Source organism: Nuphar pumila, chromosome 17 (assembly GCF_984573655.1).
Source record: "Nuphar pumila chromosome 17, dmNupPumi1.hap1.1, whole genome shotgun sequence".
In the NCBI taxonomy this organism is placed as follows: Eukaryota; Viridiplantae; Streptophyta; class Magnoliopsida; order Nymphaeales; family Nymphaeaceae; genus Nuphar; species Nuphar pumila.
In genome coordinates, this window is record NC_143265.1 from 6,802,658 (window position 1) to 6,823,616 (window position 20,959).

The following is a 20,959-nucleotide window of genomic DNA, read 5'->3' on the forward strand; positions in this document are numbered from 1 at the left end:
GTTTCAAAGAAGTCAATTCCATATGTTTGAGTATACCCTTTCACGACTAATCTGGCCTTGTACCTTTCAATAGAACCATCAGATTTGTACTTTATTGTATATACCCATTTACATCCAACAATGTCAGCATCTGCTGGAGAATCAACTAGATCCCAGGTATGCTGAGATACTAAAGCTGTCATTTCTTCTTGCATAGCCAACTTCCAGCGAGTATCAAGTTTTGCCTGTTGATAGTTCAGAGGAATAGTTTCAGCAGATAAGGCTGAGATAAACGACTTCATCTGATGTCCAATTCTGGCATGGGAGACAAAGTGAGATATGGGATATAAGGTACATTGTCTTGTCCCCTTTCGTAGAGCAATAGGCCTGTTATCATCATCCTGAAGATCACAATTGTCAGTAGAACTTACCTTAGGAGAAGAAGAAGATGAAGGCTCTTGCGAAAGTGGAGCTCTACGCACATATACCAATGGTGGATTATTGAATCTGAAAGAAGATGAAGTTTAGTTTGGTAATGAGGGCACAGATTCCAAAGGAAAATGAGATATAGGTAATGGAAAAGACTCAGTTGGATCAACCTGCAGCGGGGAACCGGAAATAGAGTAATATGGAGAGGATTCCAGGAAAGATACATCCGCACTGACATACTCTCAGCGAGAAATAGGATCATAACATCGATAGCCCTTTTGATTTTTTGGATAACCGATAAATATGCATTTTGTAGCTTGAGCGGCTAATTTATCACGGTCAGGGCCAAGTTTGTGTACAAAACAAACACATCCAAATATTTTTGGTGATAAAGGAAAAAGTGGAGCATTAGGTTTGAGGATATGTAATGGAATTTGATCACCCACAGAAGACGAAGGCATGCGATTGATCAGATAGCAAGCAGTGGTAATCGCATCACCCCAGTATAACGCAGGAACATTAGATTGAATCATAATGGTCCTGGCAACATCAAGGAGGTGCCGATGTTTTCGCTCAGCCACCCCATTTTGTTGAGATGAATAGGCACAGGAAGTTTGTGGTTGGATGCCATGATCTTGGTAAAATTGTAACAGACCTTTTGATTTAAACTCGAGAGCATTATCAGTGCGAACAATCTTGACAATGGATTCAAACTGAGTTTTTATTTCAAGAATTAGGGACTTGATAAGACTTGGAACTTCAGATCGTTCTTTTATTAAAAATACCCATGATAACTTAGAGAAATCATCACAATAACAAGATAATAACGACACTGAGTCCTAGTAGGAATCTTACTAGGACCCCATACATCTGCATGAAGAAGTTCAAACAATTTATTACTAGACTGACTCTGACTAGAAGGGAACGAACTTCGATGATGCTTGCCCAACTGACATGCTTCACACTGAAATGATGTGGTGGAAGGAATCTGAGGAAAGACCGACCGAAGCTTTGACAATGAAGGATGACCAAGACGACGATGCCACTGAACAGGACTGAATGAATGTTCCACTGCAGCATGAACAGAACCCATTGGATGATGTAGGTAGTAAATTCCATTTTCTTCATAGCCTCCACCAATCTTCTTCCCCGTCAGCAAATCCTGAAAATGACAACCCATTTGATCAAATATTACTCTACAGTTTTTTTTTCTTTTATAAGGCAACTAACAGAGAGTAAACTTTGAGGAAAGTTTGGAGCATGAAGAACATTATTCAACTGTAATGAGGAGGATATAAAAATATTTCCCTGACCAGCAACCGGGGAGGAGTTCCCATCGGCTAAGGAGACTCCAAGCTGAGCCTTAACATCCTTAAGATCTGAAAAAACATGTGAATTTCCACACAAATGTCTGGAAGCACCAGAGTCAATAACCCACTTACTACCAGTCGGATGAAGATGATTTCCGGTTGAATATGCAACACCAGCTACAGGTGGACGAAGAGCTATCAGCTCATCATATTCTGCACGACTAAGGGTGATACTACTTTCATTTTCAGCGATATTCTCTTGTACATTTGTTGCCTCGAGAGTAGTCACATTTGCTTTAGGAGTATATGACTTTGATGAAGAAGATGTTGGCCAACCATGCTTATCCCAGCAACGATCTTCTAAATGTCCAGATTTTCCACAGAATGTACATTGAAGCTTTCCTCTGCCTCCCATACCACGTCCACGTCCTCGTCCTCTGATATTCTGAATATTTCCACGCCCATAACTAGATGGGACAACAAGAGCAGATGACTGAGTTACAGGTTGAGACTGTGGCAGAGAGATCGCAAGTCTACTCAGACGATTATAAGCATCAGCAAGAGTGGGAACATCTGATCCAGTCAACATTTGAACTTTTGCAACAGAAAACTCTGAAGAAAGACCTGTAAGAAAACGAGCAACCATGGTTTGTTCTTGATGATCCTTTTGCTTCGAGCAACAAAGAGGCCTGTGAGCATTAAGTCTTTCAAACGCAGCTTTGACAGAAGCATAGTACTGGGCCAAGGTCTGATTTCCCTGTTGCAAATTATATATTTCTTGTTCGACTTGCAGGATACGACTCACATTCGTTTCTTGTGAGTATGTATCACGAAGATTATCCCACATCAGTTTTGCTGAATTATAATAGATCAATCCATCTGCAATATGGGGTTCGACACTATTCATGATCCATGACATAACTATGTCATTATCTTCATCCCAAGTAACATATTTTTCCAACTTCTCAGTGGGTTCGCCTTCCAACAAAATGTGTTTTCGACGATGTCTAGATACCGACATCATAAAAGTTCTGGACCATCGGGCATAGTTGGTTTCATTCAACCTAACGGAAGAGCCATATGAGAAGGGGTTGGCAAAAGCCTTATACTCCCCAATCTGTTCCATTTTCGAATCATATTTCGAACTTTCAGCTATACTGTTCACTAGAACAACAAGTATTTAAGTAGAGTTTTTCACCACTATAAGGAAGCAGCCCTGCTGTTTCCACAAAACAGTCCACAACCAGTAGGTAATCACTCCTGCTGCTTCCACGACAAATGGATAGCTGAAACTAATACAGCGCGAAACACAACTCACCCCAGCAGGGAGTTAAGACCATAGCTGCACCCAAACACACCACGACCAACAGTACTATTCAGTTGCAACACATATGAATACGACAACTGCTGTTCCCAAAACATATAAAGCATAACTGCCAATCAGTCTTCAAACAATTAAATAGATCAATCATATCTCGATCACACGCAAAAAAAATTCAGAATCACGGTAGTCACGCATCAGCACAGAAAATATGACACTCTCGGCTGGCACGCAATATCACAAACACTTGCTGTGTGGCCCAAACAGCCAGGAACAACCAACAACTCTCGGCTGCGACACAGCAGCACAGAAGCCTGCTGCGTTACCCAAATAGCAGCACGTCAATCACAACATGCACGCATCAGTAGGAACTCGTCTATCTCCAGAAAATCACGACAGGAGATAAAAAATCCAAAAAAAACAGATAAAAACTGTTTACAGCTCCAGGAGATCACGACAGATCTGGGTAACATCCATCCTTAGATCTGACGACAGATCTGGGTAACATCCCAGATCTGTTATCAGATCTTCCACACTAGTGCAACAGCAAACCTGATATATATATATATTTTTCTCGCAGTCTGAAAATTTTTTCCGTTGGTGAAGATCAGTCCTCTTCGAAATCACGCTCCCGAGATCGCAAGCTCTGATACCATGTAGACAAGGGCAGCCACCTGTGTAGAGAGAGAGAGAGAGAGAGAGAGAGAGAGAGAGAGAGAGAGAGAGAGAGAGAGAGACGGCTGCACAGAAAACTCAATCACTTAATCTTGATTAGGGCTTCTCTCTATATTAAATAGAGAGAGGCAAAAAGAGAAATTACATCTAAATCCTTATAAGAGTAAAATTTCAGAAAAACTCTAATATAAGAGTACTTAACATAAAACCACCTATTACTTAACATAAAACCACCTATTCTCAACAGAAATGATAAAAAATATTATTTTACCTGGTATGGTTTCTCTTATAGTAGACCGGATTGGACCTGAGTCTGGACCCGATACCATACCCGAAATCTGGCCCAAGTCTGGTTCCACATGGGTCCGAACCAAACCTGACCCGTTGACACCTCTATACATACGTATATATATACTATGTATATACATTTTAACAGAGACTTTTAGAACATTCTATCAGTGACAAAACTTGAAAAATAATCCAAAGAATCCTAGATTTATGAAAAATAATACCGTCGATACTTCTAGATTATTACAGATGATAGTTGCATTGGTAATACATACACCCTAGCATACCACATATCAAGCATACCAGTACCAGAAACTGGTATAAAGCTCATTTCAGAAACCATAAATAGAAGAATCAAATGCATGAGATACTTGTCCCAGTTATTTGGGAGAACACATTTCAATTACATATAAATGAGTATCAAACTCATTTCTGTCACCATCTCGACATACAAATAACAATGTCATTTCTACAAAAACCCTATTTTCATTGAGATTTTTAAATATTATGACAAAGAAACCATTGCATGCCACAACAAGTTAGCATGCAATAAAGTGGTTTTGTACCTCATGGTTCAACTTGATTAAACCAGCTTGATGGTATCATTTCTATTTTCTAGTATTTTTGTTATTAAGTTGATCCATCATTAACAGGTCCTAACAAGAAATGGTTTGGAGTGCAATGAGCTGGAAACCATATGCATCAAAGACCAGACACTCACTAGTGAAAGTATGCGTTTTATTTTTGAAGCTTCCCAATTTTCTTTGATTCAAGTGTTTTAGAGAAAACAAGTTCATTTCGACTTTGAAGAGGAAAAATAGATAGTTTATAGGCCATGTTGGAATTGATTAATCAACTTTTTTATCCTGCAGGTGCAGAGAAGATAGTTGGATGGGCATTAAGTTGCCATCTGATGAAGAATCCTGATATTGATGCACAAGCTACAAAGCTTACTATATCAAGTGAGAGGTATATTATATAAACTCTGTTCTCATTCTTATGTTGTCGACTTGCTTGGTGAGGCTTGAATATAAACATCACTAAAGTCCTTTCTGGCAGTATTTTATATGGGCTTGAAATCCTGCAGAATATTCAAAGTGAAACTAAAAGCTTGAAGAAGTCACTTAAGGTTAGTTTAAGCCTTTATCTCTAACCTCAAAAATGTTTTTATAGAATGTCTTTCATTTAAGACAATTTATTGAAGTTTTGTGTAGTGTAGCTTTTATTGTTCATGCCTTCCTCTGTGTTCCTTTCACTTTACTGGTCAGTAAATTGTAGGATGTTGTGACTGACAATGAATTTGAGAAGAGACTTTTGGCTGATGTTATACCACCAAATGATATTGGAGTGTCATTTGATGACATTGGTGCCCTGGAAAATGTCAAGGATACATTGAAAGAGTTGGTGATGCTTCCTTTACAAAGGCCTGAACTTTTTTGCAAGGGGCAATTAACAAAGGTTTGTGCATTGCCTATACACTTGTTGCATGCTTTGCGTAGAGGTTGCACTGTAAAGTTTGATATGCCTATGACTCTACGATATTGTTCCTTCTGATCTTTCTTGACATTGCTAATGGTCTACTAGTTACTCAATAATTTCAGCAAGGCCATACCCCGATATAAGATGGTTAGAGAATATCTTTTTGAAAATAATTTGTTTTCTAGTTAAATTGCGTGCTGATTTTAGTTGGTATCCTTTCTGAAAGTTGTGATTCTACTCAGCCTGCTTTTCAATAAGAAAGTTACTTCCTCTTATAGCTGTGGTTCAGAAATGAGGAACAATGGGGAAGGGTTTGAAAATTATAAAAATAAACAATAAATCTAAAAACTAAAAATGAAAACTCAGCAAGGAAATGGTGCTTGAATGGCCTCTGGTTTTTTTATATGTCTGGCACATCTGGAAAATAATAACCATTTACAATCAAAATCTTTGGAAAATGATAAATTTCAGTAAGATGATACTGTTACAAATGCAACAATTAGGCTTTACTTATCCATAACAGTTTAGGATGAAGGAAGAGGCTGTGTTTTAGCTGTCCCTGAATCCTGCTTGGTTAGGATAATGATTGTCATTGTGGGCTTGATAACTATATACCGAGATGCTTTCCACAGTCCTGATCTTCTGACTTTACAAAATACATTCTAAATTTCTAATCCTTTTTTTTCTAGCCAGACTAGAAATTCTGGTCATTTCTGTTGATTATCTTACCTGTTGTCAATTCAGTAGTTTTATCAATATAACAAAGTTAACTACATCTTGACACATCTCGTGATAGAAACGATTTCAGTCATAGGGACATATTCACTTGGACTATTAAGTTATTAACGAAGAATGCTTATTATGAGTATTTAAAACCGATCTTGAATAATAAGTTATATGACTAGAAACTCAGCCTTCTGACCCGTTTAGAAGATGGCATTAAATTACTGATATCCTGGTCTAGTCATGAGATAACCCAGGAATTCTTGTTTCTTCTTAGAATGAGAAAACTTTGTGAAGGGGATGAATAGGAAAGAGAACAGCAGGTACCCTTGCCCAATGTCTTGAAAAGCAGACAGACTAGTCAGATGTTCCACCCATTACATTGTGGCATGTTAAAATGGACCAATAAGCCTAGGTCCAGGGACTGATGGAGTAGCGCTCCACCCAAATAGGTAGATTCTGCTTCAGGAGAAAGCTATGATGTCAGCTGACCGTAGAGTTGAAGGTTTAGCAATCTAAAACTATGATGTTGGCCAACTGATGGCCCTTCACATAAGAACCTTACAACAGGGAGGATTCTTTATTTAGCTGATATCCTTCACCACCACTCTTATAGCCGTGTCAACATTTACAACAAGTTCAAATCTGAATATTACTGAGACTCTTCTTTTGGACAAGGATAGGGAGTCAATAAGTTCCTTGTGGATGTGATCAAGCAAATGACATGCCCATACTGGTCTGTTTTCTCATTTAAATCTTTCCAAAAGTGTTTCTTTTAGACAAAAGGCTTTTTCTATTCATTCCATATATCCCATCACTTGTACTGGGAAGCTAACCAAACTCTTCATGGCTCGGGTCAAGATAGCTTGTTCGAGCTCGTAGAAGAGTCTCAACAAGCCAATTCAAGCGTTGTTCATGTAAAACTGCCAAGCTGAGCACGAACAAGGGGCATCGACTCCGTTGGGCTCATGTAGGACCGTTAGATGGAACACACACACACAATATATATAGGTTAAGATTTGATAGTCATTTGTATGTGCAAACGACCTAGCAAATGGGATGGGGAACCCCCTTGTTTGTTTTTTCTCCTCACATCTAACAACGTAAAGGTGATCTACAGTTTTGTTTTTTTTTTAGTGGAAACCAAATTTTGGATCGCCAGAATCCGGGCCCGTATACAGGTTTTGTTGGGTTCCGAAGTCGGAGGTCGGCTTCCCTGTAGCGGTGACCCCTGTGACAGAAAAGCACAATGGCTGTTATGTAAACACAGTTCAGCAGGGAGATGCTGCGTACCTGAGGCAGCCATTGACAAACTGTTGTTGCAGATGATGGAGTTGACTGGAGCAGAGGAGAAACACTGCCAGTCCGGTGGTGATTGATCAGGCAACAAGGAGAATTTCTTTGCTCAGCCGGGCTGCAGCCACCACAAACGCATGCTTACGAATGCAGCCAGTGAGTAGACCTCTTCCCTCTCTTAGCAGGTTACTCGCACTTTTACTTGATGAGGGTTGCTCATGATACCCTCTGATTTATAGGGCACGGGATGAGAACAATTTGCATAACCGTTCTCCCTTTATCCCATGCTGGTTTATATGAAGCGATCATTCCAGATGTGGGGATGAATTCACATCGTGGATAACCACCACGTAAATCGTGGTGGTTAATCCAACATTCTCCCACTTGATCCGACGATAAACCCTTTAACCAAAAAACCTTATGGGAATAACTTGATGAATAGAATGACCTTTTTATTCTATTTTATAGGTCCTTAGTTGAATCTCTAATCCTTATGAGATTAACAACAAAAATAATGAGAATCATGAATTGAAAGTGATCACTTTATTTATATGCATATGTCAAAAAGAGTTTAACAAACCCATCCTCATTACATGTTTGAAATATAATCTCGGTGCTAGCCCTTTAGTAAGAGGTTCAACAATCATCTCTTTGGTATCAATATTAACAATATGCACTAAATGATTCTCTGTCCTTTCTTTAACAACAAAATACTTCAATTCCATATGCTTACATGACATAGTACTTTTGTTGTTGTTCGAAAAGGACACCGCAACTTCATTATCACAGTAGACCTTCAGTGGCTTCCCAATAGAATCAATCACCTTTAACTGTGATATGAAGTTCTTTAACCATATAGCCTGCGAGGTAATCTCGTACAATGCTATGAATTCTGCCTCTATGGTGTGGGCAACAGTGGTCGTCTGCTTCCCACTCCTCCAAGAGATCGCGCCCCCAGCAAGTAAGAAGACGTGCTCAGTTGTAGACTTTCTACTATCAAGGCATCCTCCTAAGTCTGCATCTGAGTAGCCAATGACCTCGAGGTGATCAATTTTATGATACGTCAACATATAGTCTTTTGTCCCTTGCAAGTACCACAAGACTTTCTTAGCAGCCTTCTAATGGGGTATACCTGGGTTAGACTGAAATCTGCCAAACACCCCTACTGCAAAAGAAATATCTGGTCGAGAATATGTTTTTTGCACATACTGCAAGCTGCCAACAACTGATGCACATGGATAAACACTCATCTGTGCTTTGTCAATATCGTCCTGTGGACAATCCTTTAGGTTCAGCTTGTCACTTTTTGACATGGGTGTTGAACTAGGAGAACAATTCTCCATCCCATATCGCTTTAACACCTATTCTATATAGGATCTTTGGGAGAGGCCTAGAAAACCTTTTGCTTTGTCTCGACGGATCTCAATGCCAAGAACATAAGCAACCTGACCCATATCTTTCGTATCAAAATGTGATGCAAGAAACTGTTTTATCTCTAAAAACAACTTTATATCGTTGGTTGCAAGTAAAATGTCATCCACATACAAATCAATATAATGAACTTACTCCCACTTTTCTTAAGGTATATACATTGATCAATAATGTTTTCTGTAAACCCGAAAGTCACAATGACTTTGAAAAATTTAATATATCACTGTCGGGAGACCTATTTAAGTTTATATATTGATTTGTTGAGCTTGCAAACCAGACGATCATTTTCAGAGAAACTAAGAGGTTGATTCATATATACCTCTTTATTCAGATTCCCGTTGAGAAACGCTGTTTTCACATCCATCTGGTGTAGCTCCAAGTCATAACGAGCTACAAGGGCCAAAATTATCCTCATTGACTCTTTAGTTGAGACATGAGAAAACGTCTCATTGTAGTCAATGCCCTCCATCTGGGTGAATCTTTTAGCAATCAATCTTGCTTTATGTCTCTCTATGTTACCTTTGGAGTCCTTCTTGGTCTTAAAGACCCATTTACACCCTACGAGCTTTACTCCCTTAGGTAACTCGATAAGATTCCACACTTGATTTTTAGCCATAGAGTCTAACTCTTCTTTCATGACTTCTATCCAGTGTGTAGATTGTTTGCTTTTCACAGCTTCCATAAAAATTAACGGGTTATCATCCATATCTATGAAATCACCAGGCTCCTGAAGGTACACCACATAATCAGGATGTATGGCAGATCTTCTAATTTTTGTAGATCTCCAAACAGGTCGTTCTTCAGGCTCAGATTGAACCTGATCATTCTGTTCGTGTTGTTCTGCATTGTCCACAATAGGTTCACTTTGGATTTGTGCATCAACAACCGAATGGTCAACCACATCATCATTGAGAATAATAATGCAGTATCTTTTGGTGTTTTCCTTAATAGGTGACGAAACTGGATCATGTACTTCATCGAAACCAAGGTTTTGAAGTGCACTTAATCCTACTGAAACATCTTCTAGGAATTTTGCCTTATCCGTTTCAACAATCTGTAGTGAGATAAACAATAAAACCTGTATCCTTTTGATCTTTCTGGATAACCAATGAAATATCCATGGTTGTTCTTGGATCAAAGGCTTTAATGTGGGGGTTATACAACTTAGTCTCTGCAGGACATCCCCATATGTGCATATAAGACAAATATGGTTTTCTACCTGTCCATAACTCATAAGGAGTTTTAGGCACAAATTTTGTAGGTACCTTATTTAAAATATGCACTGTTGTCCTTAAAGCTTTACCCCACAACTTAATGAGAAGTGTTGAATAATTCAACATAGCTCTGACCATTTCTTTAAGCGTTCGATTTCTCCTTTCAGCTACACCATTCTGATAAGCACTACTAGTCATGGTATATTGAGGCACAATGCCTTTCTCTTTGAGAAATCACGCTAATGGTTCTTCCCTTTACCCTATTTCAGTAAACCTTCCATAATATTCGCCACCTCTATCAGACATGACTATTTTAATATCTTTATCGGTTTGTTTCTCTACCTCTTTCTTAAATTCTTTAAACATCTTAAAAACATCATATTTTTCAAAGATCAAGTAGAGATACATATACCGAGAATAGTCATTAATAAAGGTAACAAAATATTTTTTGCCTCTGTAACAGAGAGAAAAAGGTCTATATACATCTGTGTGAACTATCTCTAATATCTCACTACTGCGTTTGACACCCTCTTTATATGTGTTTGTATGCTTAGACTTTATGCAATCAACACATGGGTCATTGTCGATAAAATCTAGAGATTTCAAGATTCCTTCATTTATAAGTCTCTTTATTCTCTTTTCAGAGATATGACCCAACCTTCGATACCAAAGCATGTAAGATTTATCATTTATCAAGCTACGTTTATTTTTAACCAATGCGTATTAAGAAGTCAGAGACTCCTGAGTTTGGATCTTCACGTTCAATCTATACAAACCATCATAAACTGATTCAGAACCAATTTCAATTGAATTTTTATAAACGAACAATTTAGAATTTTCAAACTTAAAACAATATCCAAATTTATCCAATTTTGAAATTGAAATTAAGTTTCTACTATATAATGAAATATAAAAGACATAATGGAGATCCAAAACTACGCCTGTATCTAGAGTAATCCTGCAGGTTCCAACACCCTTCACATGTGAACGTATTTTGTTTCCCGAATAGATGCTCTTCTCATGCATTGTTGGTTCTCTTCTGCTCATGAATAACTTTAGACAGTTGGAAATATGAACAATAGCAACAGAATCAATCCACCAGCTATTTTCAGAAATTTGTAATAAATTACATTCATGAGAAACAAATGACAAATTACCTCTCTTTTTTAACCACTTTTTATACTTTATGCAATCTATCTTCCTGTGTCTTCTTCTTGCAAAAAAAGCACTTTATGGGATCAGAGTCAGATTGCTTGCCTTGGGATGTCTTATCCCCTGTTGGCTTCTTCCTAGCATTTCTCTTAAATGCATTATTCCTTGGTCCTACCTTGAATGTATGAGAAGCCATATGTGCACTCTGCACCTTCTCCCCTTTCAACCTCTTTTCTTTTTCAACACACTTGGACATAAGTTCATTGAACATCCATTCATCATTATGCGTGTTGTAAGAGATTTTGAAAGGTTCGTACTCCAAGAGTAAGGACGCTAAAACTAAATGCACTAGGAAAGAATCAGACATGGTGAGCTTCATGTTATTTATTTGAGACGCTATGTTCCTCATTTTTGAAATGTGCTGGCGAATGTTTCTCCCTCCAGTATATTTCATAGATATGAGTTTATCCATCAGGATACTGGCTTTGACCTTGTTTGAACTCACAAATTGTGCTTCAATAGCACTTAAAAACTACGAATATTCTTAGCTACCTTAGATTGCAAAAGCAACATGCTAAGTCTATTCGAGCGCTCCCACTTCTCAAAAGCAGTCTTTTGATCAATAGTGCTTTGATCAGTTAGAGCAGCAAGTTCTTCTATCCTTAGGGCTAGATCGAGATCCATATACCCTAACGTAAAGAGTACAATCTCTTTTCAATCACTAAAATTTGATTCATCTAAAAAAGATATACAGCTAGAGTCATCCAAAATCACCGAACTAGAAACTGCACGACAAAAGACATGTATCTATAAGCATTCGTACGAGACTAAAACTTTAATGGAAAAAACAAAAGAATAAATGCCCTTAATATGCTTATTTCAGGCGAGTGAAGGGGGTCATCAGAGTCCTACTTTGGTAAGAGCTCCGACACGCGAAACCACTTCGCCTACCGACTATATTCGGTAAAACTAAGGTTCTTATGAAGTTAGACCATCGACACAAGATACCTTTGGATCTATGTCACAGGGATTCGGCTAGCAGGGTGCCGCACCCGCGTCGACGCGACTCGAGGCGGGTGCGGGTGCCGCACCCGCGTCGACGCGACTCGACGCGGGTGCGGGTGCGTTGACCGCAGCCAGGATAATTTATGTCCTTTTTTTTTATTTTTTTTTTAAAAATTGCCCCTGCGATTTTTTTTTTTAACAGCAGTTGTCAGCTGCTGTTAGCTCCTGACTTTTCAATGATGGTGGTAGCCTTGCTTGTGCTATCGTGCAACTGTATATAAAAAAAAAATCTGCTGCTGTCAGGAGCTGACAGCTGCTGTCAGCTCCTGACTTTTCAATGATGGTGGTAGCCTTGCTTGTGCTATCATGCAACTGTATATAAAAAAAAAAATCTGCTGCTGTCAGGAGCTAACAGCTGCTTTCAGCTCCTGACTTTTCAATGATGGTGGTAGCCTTGCTTGTACTATCGTGCATCTGTATATAAAAAAAAACTGACAGCAGCTGTGACAGCTGCTGACTTTTCAATGATGGTGGTAGCTTTGCTTGTGCTATCGTGCAACTGTATATACAAAAAAAAATCTGCTGACAGCAGCTGTCAGCTCTTGACTTTTCAATGATGGTGGTAGCCTTGCTTGTGCTATCGTGTAAAATTTGAAAAAACCCGCCCCCGACCCCTTATATATATATTTACATTTTTGCCCCTGCCGCACCCCGCACCCGGGTTTTTTGGAAGTGCCGAATCCCCGCACCCGCACCCGCACCCGCACCCGCATCCGCGCCCGCGCCCGCACCCGCACCCATGTGACATAGCTTTGGATGCACTGTATCTCGACACATTTACTTTATTCCAACCTACTTAAATTCCAAACACGATAAAACTACCTTTGAGTCATTTATCGTTTCACGAATCTAAGTACAATGTTGATATCGGCTTAAACTGAATGCTAATATTGAAATTCTTTGATGACATACGTGTATTCAGTCACTTTGGTGACGTAAATACACTAAGTCATCTAACTATCCTTAATGCCAATATGAAACAACGCCTTGAAATGGTACAAAACTAGATGAATCGATCATATGACCCATGAACCGGTCTGAAAACTGGATGAACCGATCAGATGACCCATGAACCGGTCCGAAAACTGAATGAAACGGTCATATGACCCACAAACTGGTCCGGAAACTGAATGAACCAGTCATATGACCCACGAACCGGTCCGAAAACTGGATGAACTGGTCATATGACCCACGAACCGGTCCGAAAACTGGATGAACCGGTCATATAAAGCTCTGAATCGGTTCAAAATGTACCGAACCGGGTCTGTAACACTCTGAACCGGTCTCTGCAACAGTGAACCAGTCTCAGTTGTCTGGGAACCGATTCTAGAGAGATCCAGATCGGTTCATAAACAGGCCGAACCGGTTGAACCGGTTCGGTCTCTGTTACAGGCTGTTTGGATCGGTTCTGTCAAGCTGATCCAGAATTGTATAATCCGGTTTTAACCAGATTCTAGATCTGCTAATGAAAGAACCAGATCCGGATTACTCTGATCCGATCCAGAGAACATTATTTGGATTCGGGACCTGAGACCCGAAGATATGTCTTCGGATCCAACCCGGATTATCATCATGGGTCGGTACGGGTCATCAGATTCGGGTATGAACAGCAATCCGATCCAAAAGTTCTTAATAGATCGGTTGCAGTTCCAGAGAGATCCAAAATGAACCTCTCAGACCCTACCCAAATCCTAAAACACAACGAGTCAGGGTCAAAAGGACTTCGGATCCATTACCCGAGAACCGGATCCGATCCAAAGGACCTTTTATGGATTAGATTATAACATTGACCCGATCCAGATCCAAAGGTTTGTGGATCATGGGTCGAAACAGAACGGGTCCCCCATCTAAATCCCGAATCCGATCCAGATAACTTTATGGATCGGATTTGGGTGGGGCGGGTTGGGGATTGAACCCGTCCCAAAACCTTTAGAAGGGACTGAAAATACGAAATAGGGTTTTCAAAACCCTATTTTGCTTTTCTTCTCCGGTTGCTGAGGAGGAACGTCACCGTCGGCCCCGACGTTCGGCAATCCAACGATTGCTAGTGATCCGAAGGTAAAAGAGGAGTTGCCACCACCGTCAGTGACCCAACGGTCACTAGCTTTTGACGGTGGGGCAAAAAAATAGCCTTTGTCAGGCTTGTTGCTGTGCTCCAGCGACTTGATAGTCGCGACAACAGCGTCGGTTCTGCAACACTAGATGGAGAAGAAGCCACAACGGGGCAGCTGGCGCACCCTGCCCGATTGAAAACCCCCAAAACAGAGGTAAGCCCTATGTCACACGGACTCGGCTAGGGAGGTGCCGCACCCAAGTCGACACGCCCCGACACGGGTGCAGCTTCGGACTCGGTCAACGCCGAGTCGGACTCGATCAACGAGTCGAGGCTGAGTCCGTCCACATTTTGGACTCGGTCAACTTTGACCGAGTCCAAAAATGTCCATTTGTCCCTAAAAAATAAATTTTTTTTATATTTTTTATTTAAAATAAATAAATAAAAAGAGTCAGTGCACAGTTTGTGTTGTGCTGTGCACAGTCTGTGTTGTGCTGTGTGCACAGTGCTGCAGTCACAGACACAAACTGTGTCTGTGCACTTTTTAAAAAAATAATTATATATATATATATATAGTCGAGTCCCCGTGTCCAAAAATTTTAAAATTGCGCCGCACCCGCACCCATGTGAGATAAGGTAAGCCCCTTTTTATTTTTTTTTGTTTGTCGCCCTATGACGACAGTCGCCGATGCCGGCGACCAGCTGCAGCGTTGCCCTATGGCGACCTGCATAGCCGAACGACCAGGACACACCCCACGCAGCGAATGCGGGGTGTGGGCCCATAACCCAATGTTGGGTTCCGAAGTTGGAGGTCAGCTTCCCTGTAGCGGTGACCCTGCACTGTGACAGAAAAACACAACGGTTGTTATGTAAACACAGTTCAGTAGGGAGATGCTGCGTACCTGAGGCAGCCATTGACAGACTGCTGTTGCAGATGGTGGAGTCGATTGGAGCAGAGGAGAAACATTGTCAGTCCGGTGGTGATCGATCAGGCAACAAGGAGAATTTCTCTGCTCAGCCGAGCTGCACCCATCATGAACGCAGGCTTCCGAATACAGCCGGTGAGTAGACCTCTTCCCTCTCTTAGCAGGTTACTCGCACTTTTACTTGGTGAGGGTCGCTCATGATACCCTCTGATTTATAGGGCACGGGATGGGAACAATTTGCATAACTGTTCCCTTTTTATCCCATGCTGGTTTGTCGGAAGCGATCATTCCAGATGTGGGGATGAATCCACATCGTGGATAACCACCATGTAAATCGTGGTGGTTAATCCAACAGGTTTGTCCAGTGATCCAAAAATCAACGGTTATGAAGGCATCAATTTTTCTTGACTCATAAAAACATGTTTTTTTATCTAGAAAAAATGATCCAAGAGTCTATTCCTACTAAATTGAGCATGCTGAACACATCTACGAGACTGGATTGTGTCAAAAACAACTCACATCGTGAGATTTAAAATCGATTGTAACAAATATATATAGTAATGACAGGGTGCTCTCAGAGCACCTACTACCTAATAGAAGCTTTAGATTTTTCAAATTTCTTGAACTTTTTTTGTTGACCAGACCCTATAGATATGATCTATAAGCATTATTTAGTAGAAACAGGTTTTGGATCATGAAGGTTTTTTAAGACCTTTAAAAGTCAATGGCTCACAATGTATCAAAATTTTATGACTTAAAAAATCATATTTTTATGTCCAAAAAACATGATCAAAAGCATGATTCCTATCAAATAAACTATGTTGAGTGCATCCACAAGGTCTGATTAATAAGATATAACCTACAACTATGATTTCTAGCATGTGGGAGTAGGTGCTCCCAGAGCACCGCAGCATTATATATATATATATATATATATATATATATATATATATATATATAGAGAGAGAGAGAGAGAGAGAGAGAGAGACGGGGAAGGGGGACTGTCCAATCAAAGGAGGTACAAAACGTCCAAACCACTTTTAAAAATCATATTTAAAAGCATTTTATGGAAAATACGATAACACATATGTGATCTTCATGATAAAAAAACCTAAGAACCGACTCTTATTGTGGACTTTGTTATGCATACATTGAATTTTTATGATCTAGAAAACTACAAAAATTCCAAACCTTTGATTTTTAGCACATTATAAAATCATATCTACACTTTAAAAAATTTGCTAAGGTTTTTTACCATGATCGCATTTGTATGGTCGTGTTTGCCAAAAAAAAGACTTGAAATCGATTTTCTAAAGTGGTTTGGGTGGTTTGTACCTTTTTTTGGTTGGACGGTCCCCTATATATATATATGTTTACTGTTTCTACCGTCGATTGCATTTGCAATCGACTTAGCAAACATCGTATTTTTTTCTTCACATCTAGCACCATAGATGTGATCATGTTTTTATTAGGGGTTACCAACTTTTACCGTCAGAATCTAACCTTCATACAGTTTCTTTTGTCCATCCAAAAATCAACAGCTATGAATCCATCAGTTTTTTTCATAGTTACCAGGAAGTGATACATGAAGCAGAAGCAGGGAAGCGAGTGTTTAAAAAGTAGTACGAAGTGTAAGCTGGATTCGGTTTGGAAGCATGTGAGAAGGAAACGTGAAGGAAACAAAGGGAAAACGAGTGGGAAAAGATGGGAAGTGAGTGTGAAGAGTAACTTAGTACAGTGTAGTATAATTCCTAGCTCTCTCACTCTTTCCCTCAAGCTTGCTGGTTTTTATGGAGGACCTAGCCGGAATCTGGCCACTCCACATCGTTTGAGAATCTTTTACAAGCTTGTTTGCAGCCTTGGAGAAGCCACTCCAGCCCTGTTGAACACCCTTGGGCGTGAGGAGAGGTTGCTGGTCTCTTAGGAGAAGCCCTGTAGCCACCGGATAGGCTTCTCCCTTTGTGCGCCCCTCTACTTGCTTCTATTGCTTTCATTGTGAGGATTTTCTCTATAATAGGTTGCTAAGGGTTAGGCTGAGATTGGATGCTCTAGCCAACTGATTCAGAGTGCTTGGGGGGCCTCCCAATAGAGATTGATCCCCTCCTCAAGTTGGGCCTAAGGTAGTCGACTCTCCCTCACTACCTTCAAGCTGCTTAGGACACACCATTTCAGCACCCATCACACCATTTCTTGTGCCAATTGGTGTATGCTGATGCCCAAGGCCTAATCTCTCGGACCCAAAGCCAATCTCTTCCTCCATCCATTTGAAGCAAAATAAGCAAAACTGGACATGAATTCTGAGGTAGAATGAGCTAGAGTTTACAAGGTGTTTGTTGTGAGGACTATGCCAAATTTTGACTTATTGCGGTTTATGAGCAGAAGGTCTACTTGGGAGGGTTGCCCTGTACAATCTGCCTGTGTATTTTAGGCATGCTTCTAGGGATTGCGAGACATCATATCCCTTAACCCCCTTGCACCACCTAGAGGTTCGTCCTTGGTGAGATGCTATTGGAGCCCCAAATCAGCCTGCCACACAACTGCACTTTGTTCCTGGCAGGGTGCACAGTCTACTCTGGCTAACTTGGCCCTGCGTTCCAGCATGATTGGCTCGTGCACTTGGGTTGAGATTTGGTGGACATCATCCCTGCATATAGGGTTCTCGAAAGGTCTTGTGCACCACCCCCAAATTTGTTCTGTGCACAGAGCTACGGAGACTTCAAGTTGGCCCAGAACACTGTCTTGGCCTGCCACAGCCAAGGCTTGCGTCTACCACTGCCGTGCACTCTCCAATGCTGCTGTCACCCCTAGCTCTGCGCAAAAACCTCCCCACCAAGCCATAGAGGCTCCGGAAGGTCGCAACACGAGTGGCATCAGAGCCACTATGGCTCATTACATGTATGGTTATGGAGCGAACAATGGGTACCGAGCTTCAAGCATGGCCACACCAAATCCGGCAATTCGAGAGAGGTATACATATTACACTGCCCTTTGCATACTATAGTAGAGACAATGCATATGTCTCTTGGCCTGAATCATTACGTGTGTGTAGAGCTTTTGGAGTTAGTTCAGTAAATCAAGTGCTACCGATTCGCCTCCAAAATCGATTCAGCCTTCATGAAGTGCCTGAAGCGCATGAACTTCATGAATGTTGCACTTGGGGATATGGAAGAGATGCTGCAGAATGGTGTGTTGTGCATGGGGTTTGAGTCCAAGCTCATGTTGTTCATGAGATTCAAAGAAGATTGGGCCTGGGAGCGTCAAGATTTCAAATGGATGGTTCTTGATGCTCCTAACATCTGCACTATGCAACAAACAAAGGGTTGGCAGCAAACTAAAGCTGTCGATCACTCTAGTCAAGCTGCGCCTAATAACGGTCATAGCAGGCTTATTCGAGTGCAAGTGGCAGCAGCTAAGTGTGGAAAAAACAGAGCCAAAGTAGTTTTGCAACTTCAACTGAAAACGTGGCTAAGATATCTACAGTGACAGCACCAAACAGCTGCAGCACGGTACTTGTTTGTATGCCAACAATTGCGTCCAAGCCTTTGGAGGAACAGAGCATACGGAGGTGCTGTGGTTCTGTTCAAAAGATGGTTGATTCAGCCCCTTCATCTGCTCTATCACACACAAGTTTAGAGCAGGATTGTGTTGAAATTAAACCTTCTGGCCAAACGGTCACGCTTCCATGGGACACCCCCCAACCATTATGAGAGATGAAAGGACGGACCACATTTTATTGGAGGCCAACCTGCAATTATTTTTTGCTGAACCTTGTGCAGAGCTAGATCAAATTTTATTAAATTGTCGGCTGGCCAAATTATTCGAGGTGATTGTCGAGAATTGTGTAGAAGTTGATCAGATTCTGTGTATGTCTGACTTGCCTTCATTCTTCAAACAGCGCCATAAGAAAAACCTGCAGAAAAAGTTGAGATGTGCTTCTCGTATGATTGCAGTTGGCGCCACTAATTAGCGGGCCATGTGACCCCTTGCTGAAGTTGAATGTTTATTGGTGTGAGCATTTGAGTCTATTTCCAGTTCAGCAGAAATTGGCTAGAATGAGCAAACTGGTAACCAAGAGCACGAGACCTTGCCATCACCTCCAACGTCCACTACAGGTGCTGAAACTGCAACGTTACCTGCAATACTTACAACAGGCGGACTTGGTAGAGCCCTCTCGCATGATGGGATCGTGTGTTCGTGCTGCACTTGGGGGGTTTGCTACTCCCCATAACCCCCTTCCAAAGACCTATAGGTGCCTCACGTATCTCTGCCACCAGAGGTGCAACAGCAGCACCAAAGTCGCCAACCGCACATGCATTCTGTTCTGGGCAGAGTTTGCAGTCTATCTTGGAGGCCAACTTTGCGCATCATTCCCACACAAACAACTCGTGTGCTGGAGTCGTGCCTTTTAGGGTGGATTCTCGTCATTATCCTCTGCCAAAATCCCCGGTGCACCACCAAGGAATTCGATACAGGGGTGACGGCATTACTGGCCCAAATTTGCCACCCACACAGCTTACTTTGTTTCTGCATAGTGCACATAGTCCTGCTCTGGGCCCGTCTTTGCGTACGCCCAGCGCATGATCGGTTCGTGCACTTGGGCTACAAATTGGGGTTAACTCTCTGCCATACCAGCTTTCAAATCCCTCAAGAAGTGCTGGAAGATAACATATTGAAGGAGATACAAGATGTAATCTTAGTTGTCAAAGGCGCTAGGCAGACCTAGGCGAGCCCCTAAAAAGACTAGGTGGTACCTCAAATAAAAAAATTAAAAAACATACAAAATACGTAAACAAAATACCTAGGCGGTGGCCCTATGCCTAGCCAGCCTAAGCGGCCTAGGCACAGCTTTTGACAACTAATGATGTAATTGGACTCGATCACTATGTATGCACTAAGCAGAGGCAACCGATTGCTGCAAAATCGATCGGCAGCCCTCTCCAATTTTTTCTGCAGAAGACTTTTATGTGCACGGGCACACTTGAGCACACTCTCCTTTGTGCACCAGGCAGGCTGCACCACTTGCTACCATCACCTACCTCCTTGCATGCCACTTCGTCGTTGCAAGCACTAATAAGCACTGCTGGTTGCCTTGCAACTGTGATGCTGCAGCTGCTGCTTCAGTCACACGTTCCTGTGCTACCATCTGCTCTTTTCCTACAAATATGATATTAGAATTCTTGTTTCGAGTTTGCTCCATGCAAACAGTTAAACTAGTTTTTACTCATTTTTGTCAGTATGTGAATGAACTTCAGTTTGTCTTAATTCACATTGTTACTTTATCAAAGCTTTATTTCATATATCATTTCTGTTCAAAGATAGAAACATGATATCCTGGATTCTTGGTGGAATTGAGTATCCTTCGAATTGCTTTGACGTATGTGCTGACATTTGAAATTGATTCTTATGCTAATGGAATTTCCTCTTTGCAGCCTTGCAAAGGCATTCTTTTATTTGGCCCCCCAGGTACAGGGAAGACAATGCTTGCAAAAGCAGTTGCCACTGAATCTGGTGCAAATTTTATTAATATTTCAATGTCTAGCATCTCATCTAAGGTACTTACAAAGGTCGCCAAAGCATTATTAGCCCTTTTCTTCACTACTCTGAATGACTAATAATCT

At 41.0% G+C, this 20,959-nt stretch overlaps 1 protein-coding gene across 6 annotated transcripts in view; it reads left to right on the forward strand.

The window, feature by feature from the left end:
* Positions 1 to 20,959, forward strand: part of LOC149811497 (uncharacterized) — a 36,889-nt gene that overhangs the window by 13,334 nt on the left and 2,596 nt on the right. For 3 of the 6 annotated variants that reach the window (XM_089993142.1, XM_089993143.1, XM_089993144.1), the window contains 5 exons: positions 4,656 to 4,731; positions 4,875 to 4,971; positions 5,062 to 5,131; positions 5,281 to 5,460; positions 20,771 to 20,893. In XM_089993142.1, coding sequence (XP_089849268.1) covers positions 4,656 to 4,731; positions 4,875 to 4,971; positions 5,062 to 5,131; positions 5,281 to 5,460; positions 20,771 to 20,893 — 546 coding nt within the window. Of the gene's footprint in view, positions 1 to 4,655; positions 4,732 to 4,874; positions 4,972 to 5,061; positions 5,132 to 5,280; positions 5,461 to 7,529; positions 7,657 to 15,349; positions 15,477 to 16,882; positions 20,894 to 20,959 lie in introns of those variants that run through there. The other 3 variants (XR_016428523.1, XR_016428522.1, XM_089993145.1) reach the window with 3 other exon arrangements.